At 48.7% G+C, this 15294-nt stretch overlaps 1 protein-coding gene across 19 annotated transcripts in view; it reads left to right on the top strand.

Annotated features, from left to right (window-relative positions):
- The window catches only part of KIZ (kizuna centrosomal protein), a 58447-nt gene that overhangs the window by 14079 nt on the left and 29074 nt on the right, over positions 1 to 15294 (top strand). For 15 of the 19 annotated variants that reach the window (XM_035902233.1, XM_035902220.1, XM_035902232.1 and 12 more), the window contains 6 exons: positions 1295 to 1529; positions 5985 to 6119; positions 7206 to 7370; positions 8699 to 8849; positions 12450 to 12609; positions 13606 to 13686. In XM_035902233.1, the coding sequence (XP_035758126.1) occupies positions 1295 to 1529; positions 5985 to 6119; positions 7206 to 7370; positions 8699 to 8849; positions 12450 to 12609; positions 13606 to 13686 (927 nt within the window). Of the gene's footprint in view, positions 1 to 1294; positions 1530 to 5984; positions 6120 to 7205; positions 7371 to 8698; positions 8850 to 12449; positions 12610 to 12831; positions 13029 to 13605; positions 13687 to 15294 lie in introns of those variants that run through there. The other 4 variants (XM_035902231.1, XM_035902230.1, XM_035902234.1 and 1 more) reach the window with 3 other exon arrangements.

The following is a 15294-nucleotide window of genomic DNA, read 5'->3' as shown; positions in this document are numbered from 1 at the left end:
TCTCTGCCTTCAGAGACACTGTACAGTGGGGCTCAAAATCAAAATGAGCCTTTTGTCAAACAGCACGGTAATCACCTCAGACGGCCTGGGGGGCTTTTTATGCCTGTCAGCTGCCAAACGCGTGCTGCGAAGGGAGCAGGCTAATGCCATCAGGTTTGAATGTGCGGAGGGGTCTGCCTTGCTCTGGCTCTCCTAAGCTTGACCTTCCACGCTGCAAATGATGGCAGCTGAGGCAGGCGCTTGGCTGTGCCGTACCTGGAGCGAGCGGGCTCTGCCGCCCGCTCTGCGCAGAGCGGCCCTTGCCATCCTCTCCTGCTGCTCCCTGGCCGCTGCTCGGCAGTGGCAGCACAAACGTCGGAAGGAAGAAATCCCGTTTCCCTCAGGTTAACAGAGCAAGAAAATGGCCCCTTCCTTTGCACTCCGCAAACTGGAGATAAAAACTCCACTCGTCTCCATCCTTGTTTCTCAGCGAGCGCAGTAGTGACGTTTCTGTGGTACATGGTTGCTTCACAAATTCAGAAACGAGGCTAAGAGAGCCCATCCTGGCACCAGCTGGTGTTTGGCATGAACCTTAAGCAATTTGGTTCCAGTGAAACTTCGTGACCAAGATGAGCAGAAATGCTGGTGCTGTAGCGTTAGCAGGTGTGCGAATGCTGGTTAATTTAGACCCATGGTGAATTTTATGGAAAACTGGGAATTTCTGTAGCAATACTAATTTGTTACAGCACTAGCTGGTCCATGAACTTTTGGCATTCTATAAAATGATAAGTAGCGTGTGCCTGTTGTCTTAAAGTGTGATTCAGCCCTGTACTCTCTTCTGTTGGAGAAGGCAATTAGATGTGCAGAGTTTAAAAGCCTCCAAGCATGTATTTCTTCTGCGAGGTTTATAAAATGTGTACGATAGTAGCCCTCTTCAGCTGCACTTTCTCCTCCCCAATTAGAAAAGCTTCTTCCAGCTTTTCTGTTTCATGGTTGCTCCAGAGGTGATTTGGTGAAGTAGCCGGTCTTTGTGCCGGTGATGGTTTTTGAGGAGTTTGTCTCCCCACCCGCTGGGGGCTGCAAAGCCAAAAGGCGTGAGTGTGGGGGCCTGGGGCCTCCCCGGACTCCCCCTTGCGAGGGGAGCACAGCAGGACACGGGGCCGTGGGCAGGGAAACCCAAAGTCAAGGCAGGGCAGAGGGATGCTGTCCCATGAGAGAGGTGAACAAAGAGCATAGGTAACCTTAGCTTATTTCCCTACGCTGTGATGTGCTCCTTGGTCCTGCTAATGTTTGGGAATACTTTTTTTTTTTACAGGACCAAAGCCTCACCTGAGTAAGGAGGCAAGCTGGGAGAGCAGCACTGAGCTCCCTGTCCCTGCGACTGCTGAGGAGGCGATGCCGAGTGCTCCTGGCATGCTGCAGGGAATGGCCTTGCCAGCGGACGGCCGGGAGTGGGGCAGGGATGCCCACACTGCGGAGGGCTCCCTGCTGCAACCACCAAACCCTCCCACAGCACAGGAGGAGCCCTTGGTCAGCACTGCACCAGGCGGGTATGTCCTTAGCTATTCTTTGGGTACTCATTCGTTAGCAGGTGCCCTGGAGGCTGTTTTCACAGCTTGGCTGATGCATGGCACTAAAGCTTGCGTAGAGGTGGGCAAACTTCTCCCCTATTTATTTAGAATCACAGAATCGTTCAGATTGGGGAAGCCTTTTAAGATCATCATCCAACTGTTCCCCTAGCCCTGCCATCCCACCACTAAACCCTGGCCCTAAGCACCTCATCTGCCTGGCTTTTAAATACCCCAGGGATGGGGACTCAACCACTTAGTATCTTGCTACCTCTGTGCTAGTGGTTAAATGGCTTCAGGTGACTCATTCAGGTCAGACTTGGACAGGGTAGATATGTTTGTTATTAAAACGCAGTAGATGTTCTTTAAATGTATACAAATCTTATTTCCACAAGTTTATATAACAGTACTTAAAATTTACAAACCAGCATATTTTGTGTGGATTAAGATACCCGGTTGGTTAAATTTCTTGAGCATTTCGTTTGGAAATGGAGAACAAAGAATGAGGAAAGTGTGACACAGGTGCATGGCTTGGCCTCTGCTGCTGTGCGAAGGCGGTGGGGGTTTATCCCCACCAACTGCAGTAGCAGAGCATCAGCTGCAATATCAATCACGGCTGAGTTTTTGGCCTTGCAATGCCCTCGTAAGACAGGGAAGCACATCCCCGTGCTGGCTGGGCAGTACCCACAGCGAGATGGTCCGCGAGGTTTGCTGGTCCACGTGGGGGGGCCCCATGCCAACGGCCGCCATCCCTTCCTGGCTCCCTGCCTTGCCATGCCGCCTTGCTGCGGGAGCATCCCTCCTGCTTTGACCTCCTGTCTCTTAGTTCCAACAGTCTGTTTGCCGCTGGTTCCCTCTGCAGTGCTTCACGTCCACCTCCCCCTTCACCCCGGCCTGACCCCACAGTTCCGTGACCTACGAACGCTGCCTTTCTTCTGCCCATTCTCCCTTGGTGGCACCCTTCTGTTTCCTTGTCCTCGGTACCCTCAACACCCTTCTCCCTCCTCACCAGTGTTTTCCTGCTCCCAGTTGCAACAGAAACACTGAAGAAAGCCTTTTCTGCGGGCACGGGCTGTATTCCAGCGGGTGCTGCTCCCCTTGGGTCTCCCTACCTTGCGCGGGCGCTACCCACATGCAAAATGCTCCCAGCTGGAGCAGGGAGCTCGGTACTGGCTACCGGGTGGTTAGGTGGTGGCTGTGGGCTCGGGAGAGACCACCTATGAAAGAAACCAGCAATTTAACCCCTGGAGAGCAAGGAATACTCTCTTACTGGTTGGTTTTGGGTTTGGGGTTTTTTTTCCTTTTTGGTTGGTTGCAGCTTTGCAGCTTTTTTATCTGCTCAACACATCCCTTCTCCCTATGTCCGTGGTCACGTTGCCTTAGGTACTGATCTCAGTATTAGTTTGTGTTTTAATAGATGACAGTTGAGCAGAAACTAGTGGCCATCAATATACGCTTCTGTAACTTTATAATTTCACGTTTGCGTCACTGTTGCTTGCTATGGAAACATCATCTAATTTACATCTAAATAGCTTTTACCCAGGGTTTTTTTTGTATAACACCTGTTAATCATAACACTTTGTAGGGAAGTTGCATAGAGTGTCTGCCTTTGCTAGAGAAGTCATAGCTGAGCGATGGTAATTTAACCTTTTGTTCTCTCCCTGTCGATGCTAGCGATGCCTCGCTGTTCATAAGCTGATGAAAATATTGTGCAATGCTCTTGAAGCCCGGCTAAATTATACGAAAGGCTTCACTGCTCACGTTATCTCCGGAGCACGACTGAGACCGCGATGCGGAGGTTTCCTCTCGCATTATGCCAAGCTGAATACCTCTGTTTCTCAAGGCCACGGAAGTGGGACCGCCGCTGTTGGCTGTTTCTGCAGAAAAGATGGATATTTTAATTTGTTTTACCTGAAAATTAAAACAAAGGTAACATTTCAAACGTGGCAGGCACGGAAGGTCTCGTGGGGGTTTAAGCATCCTTTTCCCTAGTTGTGCTTACAGCCAGGTGGGCTTCCTGAGTCCGTCTTCCCAGTGCACGTGAAACGCAGTGGGCATGCTGGAGCCTTGCAAAATAATTCATGAGCTGAAAAGCTTGGGGGAAAGGTTTCCAAGTAATCAGTGCATGAATTTCAATTATATAAATTACACAGACTAGGAGAATGCAGCTTTTTTTGGTCTGAATATATTGTGCCACAAACTCAGTGAGTAATACCACAGCTCTTGCCATGTGCCTTCAGTCCATGTGGTTCTTCCCTTAGGAAATTCCTACACAGGTTGAAGAAATATGCAGAAATCCTGCAAAACTATTTTATGTTTGTTGTCTTAACCTAAAATACCCGTAGCTTGGGCTTTCCCAGCGCAGCGGTGTCATTGCTGCGGCAGCTGACCGAGGTGCCATTCCTCACCTGCCTCCTTTGGGCCGTTGGTACGCTTTTGGTGCCTTACTTGAAATTAGGACATTAGTGACGGAGGGGGGAAGGGGCTCTCGTGTGCAGGGGTCATAGCTCACTCAAAAGGCAAAACAAAATCCTTGTTGCACGTCAGGAAGTCACGAGTTTGTATTTTTGGAGAAAAATGCCCTTCCTAGCTTACTGCAGAAATACCATTGTCTTTTTTTGAAGTTTTGTTTTTTTGTTTTTTCCCCCCCCAGTAAATGTTTGCAGGTTGTATTTTACCTCTGGGTGAGTTCAGCCTCATTTCAGACTGCCTTTGCCAGCTAGAGGAATGGTTATCATGACAACATTATCAGGTTATTAGCCAGAGGAGGGTGATGTTGCTGTGCAAGGTTAGTTGGTATGAGCTCTGCGTCTTGGTCGTGGCTCGCAGCAGGGTGCTGCGGTTTGGCTTACCTTATTTTCTGCAATCATCATTTTTAATAACTCAATGCCGTGCTTGGGAGCGCTGCTGGGTCAATCAGAGGTTGTCCCGCACCTCTTTAGCCCCGTGCAAGAGCCTGACCCCTGTATTTTGCGTTCAGGTCTGCAGCCCAGGAGCCCGCTGGCGAGCGGGGGGCTTGCCTGGCTCGCCTGAGCGGCTCTGCGGAGGCACCCGATTTTTCCCTCCCGCCAGGTGAAGCCACCCGCAAGCTCCCGTCCTTGGGCGCCTTTTTTTTTTTGCGGAACCGGAGGTGAAAGGCTCCGTATCCTCTTACCATTCCTTACAGCACCCGGCCTTTTCTTTAAGGGCTTAAACCCGGGGAGCGGGAGCGGGGGGGCAGAGGGTCTCGGAGAATTAGCGCAGAGAAAGATGATGACTATTTTAAGGCCTGTGCTGAGGGGGTGGAAAAAGGCAGAGCTTATGCCTGTGCTGCTTCAGCTGCATTGAAGAGGACTTAGCACAGATGGATTGTGCATTACAAAATGTAACACATAATTCAAGCTGTCAGCTTAATCAGACTGTTTCCAGGAAGCAACCTGTAAAAGAGAAGGACCTCTTGTTTGCTGACCTCTGATCCGTAGCCTGCTGCAGATTGTCATACATTTTGTTTTTCTTTATGTTGGTGTCCCTTCCTTCCCCTTCCCTTTTTATTATTGTATCCCTCTCGAGTGGCACCCTGGAAGGACCACCCAGCGGGAGGAAAACAATGGGAAACGAGCCGGCCGCTAAAATACAGGGTTTGTAAGACTGGGGGAAAAGAAAAAGCACTGTTTAACTGCATATGTGATCTCCCTGGTATTGTTTTGCTTATTAAATGTCTGGAAACTCGACTAAATGCGCGGCAGCTCCCGCTTAATTGTTCGCTGTTGCCCAACAGTCCGGTGGAAAACACAACTTTTGGTACAGCTTAACAGGACTGCAAAAACCATGCCTGTTCTTGTGCGCGGAGCTTTTCACTCGAGGGAGCGTAAACAAAGGTTAACTGTATAAATATGTTGGATTCTACATACGGGGCAGGGGGGGAAAAAAGAAAATCTTTATTTTGCTTGTGGGGCTGTGCGGGCGCAGGCCCAGCTGGGGCATTGCTGGTGGAGACCTGGCCTGGAAAGTCCCCAACAAAGCAGGCAGCCGGCCCGGACCTGAATAGCCATTTACACCTCTGTTCGAGGATTAGCCTGCTGTATTGTTTCAGTGTTTTAAGTCCTGATTTGCATCATCATAGAGGTGCAGCTTCATCAAAACCCCTCTGAGGTCCCAGTTATGTCCCCGTACCTGTAGGTGGTCAACAGATTTATTCCGATTGTGGAGGTGAAGGAATTAAACTGCTCGGGGCAGGGTAATTTCAATGCAGCATCTCAGGCCTTGGCTGATTTCCCCCCCCCTCCCCCCGAATGGTTTGTTTGCTCATGTGCTTTTTTGGTTTTTTACATCGCTCAAGCAATGTGGCTTTTGCTGTTGTTTGCTGTGAAAAGCTAAAATGAGGGCGTTTGTTTTTCCAGCCGGTGTGATGGCAGTGCAGCTCAGGTCCCTTCAAGCCCTGTTTCTGTCCGTCCGCAGGCACGGCGGGACGCTGGCGGGACTCTCCCGCGCGCTGCAGTTGATAGAAGAGGTGGTGGTGAGGACGAGCCCCCAGCGCCGGGCACTGTACCAGGGCGAGCGCCTGGGGACGACGGGGACAGCGGAGCTGCTCAGGTTAGTGCCGCTTCCCTGCGAGCTGCCTCTCCTCCTGCCTTAACCCCATTCCCTCTATTCTTGTTTGCTTGCTGCCATATGCCCGATGTAATGCTTGTAATAATTTTGTTGTTGATTGCTTACACGCTTCTAATTGAATTCAGGTGAGCAATGGCGAGAGGCTGTTTCCGAGCAGCTTTGCAGGAGCCTGTGGAGAGCTGGGCCAGGGGTCCGCGCTCTTGCGGTGACAAATGGCCGGTGCAAAGAGCAAGCGGGCTCCTGCAAACAAACACTGCTAGTTGCTAAGAGGCCTCCCTCCCCTTCCACCGTTTTAATGTCACCAGGGAGCTGAAATATGGCACTTAGAAGCGCGTACACAAATTACTCCAACAAATACTCGTTCCTAAATGTAGCACTTCTTACAGTCTTGCTCCACAGATCTCTTAGGCCAAGTAAATACTTTTTCCAAGGATGAGAGCATCCCCTTGGCTAGTAATGCTAATATGATTTACTGAGGTAGACATCAATAACCAGAAAAACAATTTCTTCAAGGTAAAAGAGCAAAGAGAATCACCAAACCCCACCTGTTAACAAAACCAGGGTCAGAGCGCCCTCACTGTGCCCCCCGCAGCATGGGCCCTTAATTACAAGAACTGGGAATGGCTTTGTAATTCTATTTGAAATCGTATGTCGGCCTCCGTAGCATGGGGTTCTCATAAGCACGTGATGGTTAGAGGATTTCTAGGGAATCGGGAGGAAGGGTTGCCAAACCGCCCTGGCCCCCCGGCCTGCCATTGGAGACGGGTTCCTGCGGCACAGCTGCCTTGGCCATGGAGTGGCTTCACCCCGTGGGTGTGCGCAGGTTCCTCTCGCCCTGCCAAAAAGCAAAGGTGTGAGATTAAACCCAGCATTTTCTGAGCACTGGGTCTGACCTCCCTGCCCAGTTCCACAGCTTTCGCAGAGCGTGTCACGGGTGTTTGTCCCTCTGGGCTGTCCCACTGGTCATCCCCTTAGCCAGGAGGTGTGTTACAGATTCTGCCTCCAAACCGATGCTGGCTGTCTGGGCTCTAAATAAACGTTGCATGTGATACCTGCTTTATTTTGTAGCTTTTGTAATCGGGCTGGCAGTCTGAAAGAAGACGACCTTGAAGCATGCGAAGCAGTCGTCCTTCATCAGCTTCGGGCTTTATTACAGAGTGTGCTGAATGGAAGCCTCCCACCTGAGAAAGCACTCGATGCTAAAGGTAGAGCAGTGGATGAAAAGCAAACCAGGTATCACCGGCACAAAACTTGCATGTGGATGCAATAATGTTCTTTTCTTTCATCTCCAAGTCTGCTCTGCCTCTCTGGTGCAGGGAAAGCAGACCTGGGGCCAGACCTCCGGTCGCACTGGAAAATAAAGATGTCTGAGTGCTGATCTTTATGCATCTTGGCAGCAGCCGTGCAACTCGAAATGAGAACATTAAGCAAATTCATTTATTTCCCTTTTCATTCACTGATAGTGAATCTTATTCTGCTGGGCAGCGCCTGGGCCAGGTCCCCCCTGTCTCGCCCAGTCCACAGCATCTCCCACCCCAGGCTGCTTTGGCAGGGATGGAAACGTATTAACTTCAGAGATCTCTTAGCCAGTAATTTCTGCGATCTTCAACGCGCGTCTCGGGCACGTAAGGATGGAGAATGTAATTTTGAGAAGCAAATTATTTTTCTGTGAAGCGGAAGATGCATATAGCCTTTAAAAACAATAAACCACAGTTATTCAAAATGGGTTTTTTCTTTCCTGTGCATATGCCACAAGGACAAGCGAGAATTGATTTTTTTTTTAAGGTCTCTTTAATACAGTAATGAAAACAATTTCCATTCTTTCTTACTTAGCTTCTGTCTAGACCTTCCTCCCCGTTACAGGCTCAGCAATGCTCAAGTGTTAGCAGGATCGGGGCACTTGTGAGCACTGAAGAATGGTCTATTTAACTATACCTGGTTCTCCTTTCGAGGCTGATATGCCTGCGAGCACTAATATGTTGTTGTATTTCTTGAATGGTTTCTTGGGGACAAACACTTGTGGAGTTAATTGGAATTCACTCCTCTGTTTGTGAAACTTCATTGGAGCAACTGGAAAAACAAACATCTTTGGCAAACAAGACTGCAGTATTTATATTTTCTGTGTTGAAAGAAAAGGCACTTTTGCTCAAAAATAATAAAAAGAATCCTGGGGGCGGGGGGGGAAAGACAAGCCTGGGGAAATGGGTGCCCAGCAGGGTGCTTGGTGGAGCAAGTGAGGTCTGCCCAAGGGTGAGACGTGGGGCTGCAGGGAAGGTTCAGTGTCTCCTGATCCCGAGCCTCAGGACGGACCCAGGGGACAGACGTGATGCTGACTGCCCCTGCCCCTCCTCCCCATGTCTGCAGAGGTTACGAGTGACTCTTTACATTTTTCCGCTTTGGACATTTTTAAAAGAAAAAGTGGGAATTAAGGACATGGTGTGTGACGGCTTTTCTGTGGCATGTTGGCCCGCTTATCCAGATAAATGGGTAGCGTGGCACCTGCGTGGGTCTCGTGTACGTGGGGTGTCCCGCTAACGGTGGTGCTTGGGTTTGTTTCTCAGGCCAGCCCAGCAGCCGGACGTGGGTGAGCTGCAGACTTGCTTCAGCAACCATGCCTTGTTCTTGCAAAAGCACCAGGTTCGGCTCACAGAAGAGGTGGCAGAGATGTTTGAAAGCCTGCTGGTTTCCAGCAAGAGGGCGCAGGATGGCCAGGTTGGTCCTTGCATCTAACAATACCTAAATCAATCACACCTAGAGACCAACGGGCACCATTAAGGCGAGACGGGCCCTGTGCTGCTCACGCAGTCTGGCGTGCGGGCTTTAAGGGGAGTGACAAGCAGTCTGCGTTCATTGACCAGCCCTGGAGACGGTCAGGACGTGGGTAAGGGGAGAATGCGCTTCACCCCGCCAAGAAAACATTCTCTGTGAGGTCTCCAGGAGGGTGTCTGTTTTCCACCCTCAAACCAGTTATTTATTTAAACAAGCTCACACGTTTGCTCTGGTGCGAATTTATCACAAGGCTTATATCATCTGTCTTTCTCTGTGGCTTAGTAGCTTTTTATCATGAATGATGTATTACTTTTTTTTTAAAACAGAGTTATGTTTCGTACACTGAATATGCAGAGCATTTTACAAATAGTAGCATGCTCGGTTTTTTAAATGTTAATGCCAAAGGTTATAAACTCTTTCAAAAAAAAAAAAAAAAGTTGGCATTTGGTAGACCCGTGTGTGCCCCAACCTCTTCTGCTGCAAAGCCGGAGCAGCCAGCGGTGCGGGGAGGGCAGGGCCCCCCCCCCCCCCCGGCGGCAGCCATGCCAGGGGAGCTGGGGCTCTGGCAGCAGGGCAATGTCCTGGCTGCTTCTGCACCGCCCCGGCAATGGGAACTGGGAGGGCCGCTGGGAGCGAGTTGGCCCCGTACTCTGCTCCAAAAAATACTTGCAAAAAATATCTTCCCTCTGATTTTTAATGAGAGATTAAAAAGTAGTTTGAACTGCTTTGCTATATTCTAGTTTCAAATTATATATTCTAGTTTCTATTGGAAACAAATAATGAAGATGTAATATTTTGGTCAGCTGTGCACTTTCAGTAATAGCCAGGGGAACTACTTCTGTCTGTGGACAAGTAATTTGTATTCTGTCCTTAAAACATGCAGGCGAGCAGAAGAGATGCGCAAGGAATGTATCATTGTGCTGGTGACAGATAAACAAATACCGTACATAAATCTATAATTGCATGTAAAAACTTTTACAAAGTCACAGCTCAGTAACACAAACTTGATGGGTGAATGCAGGCAGTAATCATCTGTCTGTTGCCATGTGTTACTGTGGCCCACATGTGCATTTAGCACTTAGGTGGGTCCAGTGGATTAAATGTAATGCCAGGACGCATCCCCTGCTTCGAAACACTTTATTTCCAAGCAGGCTGCACAGAACAGGATCAATATAAATTACACCATCCCTGGGGGGATTTAACAGCTGGGCAGATGAGGTGCTCAGGGACAGGGTTTAGTGGTGGGATGGCAGGGGTAGGGGAACGGTTGGGCTTGATGAGCTTAAAGGGCTTTGCCAACCTCAGTGATTCTGTGATTCTACACAATGTGCATGTACAGAACAGCTGCTTTACCATAATGATTTATATAATGTAGTAGTGAACTTGTAAGCGGTCTGGACCTAAGGATCTTAAATACTTACAACTCCAAAGTTTGAATTTTTGGCCCGTGTTGATGACTTCTTTCTCTGAGAGCTTAACGATCTGTCAAGAACCCCACAGGATGATGGTACCGTACAGCAGGCGGTAGGGTGGATGTGCAGGAGGGAGCTTTGAGCTCCTGACCGTACCTGCCAAGTCTGCCAGCTCCATCCCCATCAGCACTTGTGGTCCACAGAAGTTTGGTGGTGGCCAGCAGCAGGTCCACCCTCTCCTCCAGCAGCTCGCCCATTCCAGTGGTCCACAGAGTGGACTATTCCAATCTGTCCACCAGTCTGTCTTCTCATCTCTTATCACTAAATTATGTCTGTCTTCTGTCCTCTTACGTCTTGCTATCAGTTTTTCCTCTTCTCTCATGGATTTCTCCTATCCTCCCTGTTAGGAAAACTGGGTGTTGTTCCTATGGACATGGGGCAGCCGTAGGGAGCTGGCGTGGCAGCAGCACCCTTCCTGGGCCGCGGGATGGTCTCTGGGCTGTGGAAGCTGTGGAATCCAGCACCCTTTTCAGCCAAGCTACGCTCCTGTACGAATAAGACCCGCGTGGCTCATGCAGCATGTTAGATATCTTCACGCCCCCATGGAGATGTCGGTTCCCCCGCAGGCGCCTTGGTCCCTGTGACGCTGAACGCAGAGCTTTGGTTCTGCTGGTGGGAGCCTTCCTTCTACCTGGGTTAATTCTGGTGTCTGAGCCTACGCTGATGGCTTGTATTTGGTGGTGGTGGTTTGTGCCCATTTGGATGTTAAATGATGTTAAACCGTGCTAACGGGTAAACAAAGTACTTGTGGTGTGAGAAATCCACGCTGAGATAAACTGCTGCTTGGGAAAAGTTTTCCCAATCCTGCCTGTGAGTTGAGGCATTCTTTACGTTACGAAATGAGACTTAAAATCCCTGTTTTTTGGATGAAGTAGCAGCTTGCTCTCATCGGTTTTGTACTGAGCCTTCCTGTATGTAGTTTAAAAGAAAGAAAGAAAAAAAAAAAATAAATTCGACAAGCTGCTTGCGTAAGACTGAAAAGTTGCGCTTCTGGGCTCCTGAATAAATGTGGGTTAACGAGGAGGGGGCAGATACAGGAGAGGAACATTCTTTTCATGAGTCCAAAATGTTTTGGCTTGAAGCTGTTCCACGCTCTCGGGTCAGGACACAGAAAATAAGTTACAAACCCTGGCTTTCTCTCAGAGGTGTTGGTCCTCATCGCTGAAGGCTTGCACGTTACAAAACCGTTGGTTTATTAAACAACTGGATAGTGGGAGCAGAAAATGTAGCAGATTTTAAAGACTCAAGTCTGTATTTTGTGTTACAAAACAAAGCCAAGAGGGACACCCTACAGGTAAAGAAGAGATGGGGAGGATGCCCAAAAAGCCTTTGCTCTGTGAAATAATGGACACCGGGAAGGGATTTCTCCTGCTCTTGAAGGAGCTTTCTAAAGCCACACGCAGTAACACAGGGCGATGATAACCGTAGAAGTGCTTGCTTTATTTTAAGACTCAGCTGTATTTATGGTACGTTTGGCTCCTGGTAAAGGTACTGGCTTCTGACTTTAATTTTTTGTATCAAAAATACATTTAACTGCGGAGGTCTGCGTAGTGCTGCTGCAGAGGGCTGCGTGCACAGGCAGGGGAGAACGAACTTCACTAATGTGCAGGAGCAACGCGGATTAAAATTGGAACGGCGCCCGGCTGGGGCTGCCTTCGTGTTCGTCGGCCGTGGTGGTGTTTCATGCCGCAGCTCTTGCTAACGCTGGGGGCTAACCTGCCTCGTTGCTCCTGCCTGAAACGGAGAGGTTTCTCTTCAGCCTGCCGCTGCCGCAGCCTGTCTGACGATACGCGCTTCTGCTCCGCTTGCCCTGAGCGCACCAGGCAGGGAGCGCTGAGAATTGCCAGAAAACCTGGCAATTAAAAAAATAATTCCAAGTTTGTGTTACTTGAAAGCAGAATGCGATTCCTGAGCCAGCGCTGGTTTAACTCGGAGGTAATTTAACATCTAACAAAACCACCCTGGAAACAGATTACACCGTGAAGTACAGATTAGCCTAAATGTATGTTGGAAAACTCTCGAGATGAAGGATAATAGGGCTGTGGCTATTTTTATTTTTTTAACGCTGCAGGCTCCCCCGGTGTTGAGAGAGGTCCTTCCAGAAGAGTGTGGGGATAGGTCATCTATTCAGAGTAATGAATCATCTTACAGCCTGCCATCGATCCCAAGCGACGGCGGGGAAATAAAGCAGGCGAGACACGCTCCCCGGCTCGCCGGCGTGGGAGAACAAGGTAACAAGTGCTAAGAGGTCCGGCTGGGCGCTCGGAGTTACTGTCCTTCCCTACAGATAGGTGCTCCCTAGCCAAATCTGCAGGGGACCGTATCGCAGCGACGGGTGAACTTGTGTTTATTTGTAATGAACTTGGGGGTTTTGCTAAATATCTCTGTGTCGTTCGTCATTCTTGTTACTTCTTGAAATGAGCGGTGCCTGTTGTGACTGCGCCTTTCTGCAGGGGTAGGAAAGCAAGCCTCGTGGCCGTTACTAAAGACGGACCTGTAGGTGTGCGTGTGTTTAAAAAGTGCCCACCGTTTGGAAATCGTGGGATGTATTTGTTGCCTTCTGTTATTAAGCCAGGCCGCAGAATATATTTTCAAGAATAAAAGGGCTCATGCTGAGAAAGGTGTGCGGTGCTGTTTCCGAGCTCAGAAGGTGAGCGTGTTTGTGCAAACCCGGTTAATTTCTTTAGATAAGGAAGGAATATATTAGCCCGGCGTAATAACCGGCGCCGGCAGCTTGCTGGCTCTGCTCTCGGAGCATCCCTTACATCAAAGTCGGGAAGAGACAGGCAATTAGGCTGCCATGCTCTTTACACAGCAAATGTAAACAAACTGCTTTGGGCCTCCTAAATTCACGCGACTTTTATCCGTGGAGGAGACGGAGACTTTGATTTAAACTAATTTTCCGCAGTTGGTATGATATACGCTGCTGCTGTCGGGCTGCCGGACGAGATTGCAGAGTTACTGTGGGTTGTTTGTTTCCTAAATCCCATTGGGTCTTAAATAATTTAAGACATTTGGTTAGCTTGTCCTTTTCTCTGGGAGCTACAGAGAGGCAGGGTAGCCTCGCATGCGAGGAAAGTTCACAGTAGGCGCCTCTTTTAAGAACGGTAATGGATAGTTTAGATCAATAAACAAGAGATAACAAAAGTGCGAAATTAAAGGGAGTAGGGCTTAAAAGCAAACAAACCAGTCTGATCACTGCGACTTTGAAATGTGTTTCATTATAGCGTGCTCACATCCAGGAGTCGCAAGCTGGTGTGAAGATGAGAGCAAGGAAGAAAGCGCGGTCGAAAAGATTCCTATTACAGGTAAAAGCAATGGCTGCATATTAACCTCGAATCCAGTATTCAACTTTATTATATAATCAAAACGCAGCGTTTCAGTGGTTTGGGTCCACTAATAGTGAGTAAATTCAGCTACTACATACTGAGCGCAAAGATTAAACGTCAGAGCATAAAGTCCACGCTTACGTTAACGTAAACCAAGATGGAAAATAACAGCGCCTATTTAATTCCTTGTAATCATGTTAGACATTTAAACCATGCGAATATCCCGTCATTTAGCCTTTCAGGTCCCGGTATCGGTGTTACAAAGGTCAGTCTCCGTGGGGAAGATCCAGTAATTATATGGCAAACTACAGATGTTTCCGATTTGATTCTTTTCTTTTCCCTAGTAATTGAATGTGTATCATTAGAATAAGCGTGGGGAAAAGCCCTGCTGGCCGGGGAGCCGTGACTCTGCCTCCGTTACAAAAGCTGCCTGATAACACAAAATTTTTAGCACTGAGGCTTTATCAAGGCGTGCTCAGATCCTCCCGCAGCGGAGGAATGAGGCTCGCTCGGGACCCCGAGATGCCGCTGCTTCTCGGTCCGGGGGTACCGAGGAGGCGTTAGTATTCAGGGGAGGGCTCTCTGCAATGAGTCCCAATTTGCTTTTGCCTGGGTCTGTAAAGTGGTGGGCTACTTCTCTATAAATCTTGATGTTTGGCTAAATATTTATTCATGCAGGTGTGTGCTCCGACCGAAAGGTGCGAGGGCATCTGCTTATGCAACACTGGCTGTTGCTTTTCTGCTCTTTTATGGCTTCAGAATAGCCTGTCTTTCGCAGAGCAATTCATTTCTCTACAGAGGTTTTCCTCTGCTGCTGTTTGAGCCTAATTTGCAGCTGAAATATAAAAATGTGCCTCTTGTATCCCTGAATTATACCACAGCAAGGGCGTTCCTATGTTAGCCCAACAAAACTTAGATTTTATTTTTTTCTTCTAGAGAGTAGACTGCTTTCCATTCTCCTGCTGCTTAAAATGTCCTTCAGTCACACACGGCAACACATTTAACATGTGAATTGCATTGATTTTCAGAGGAATTGAAAGCCACTTACATCTCTTGCAGGAAACCGAACATACTTCTCATTTGGAAATTCATCTAAAATTTTGCAAGTCTCAGGGTTAGTTCGATTTCATGTGTAGTTTAAGAGGATTCAAATTTGAGGATTGAGGTTTGAGTTCCCTGAACTGCAGAGAGCGCCAGCATGGCCGATGTCAGGAGTGGCGACTCCCTCCCACTCGATGCCATCGCTGATAACACATATATATTTTTTTTTTTTTAAGGAGACTGGCTCTCGAGTTTGGATCTCCATAGCCACCAATGCTTTTGGTTTGCTTCTCCCCACCCTGATTTTATGACTTAGCCGTACTGCTTTTAGCTGTGGTTTTGCATACAAATTCATCGGGGAATTCCCTGCTGGGGACCCTGACGTGTTAGACGTCCGTTAGTCAGAAGCCAAGCCACGATGGGCATCCCCCCTCCCTACTTCTCCCGTGGCTTCCGTACTGAATGGCCATGCAAATACCAATTCTTCCTATTTGTATAAAAATGCTGAGAAACTCCCTAACCTGAACTCTGAAACCAGTAACTTTG

Source organism: Egretta garzetta, unplaced genomic scaffold (assembly GCF_000687185.1).
Source record: "Egretta garzetta isolate BGI_Z169 unplaced genomic scaffold, ASM68718v1 scaffold499, whole genome shotgun sequence".
Taxonomy (NCBI): Eukaryota; Metazoa; Chordata; class Aves; order Pelecaniformes; family Ardeidae; genus Egretta; species Egretta garzetta.
This window is presented reverse-complemented; position numbering and strand designations above follow the sequence as displayed.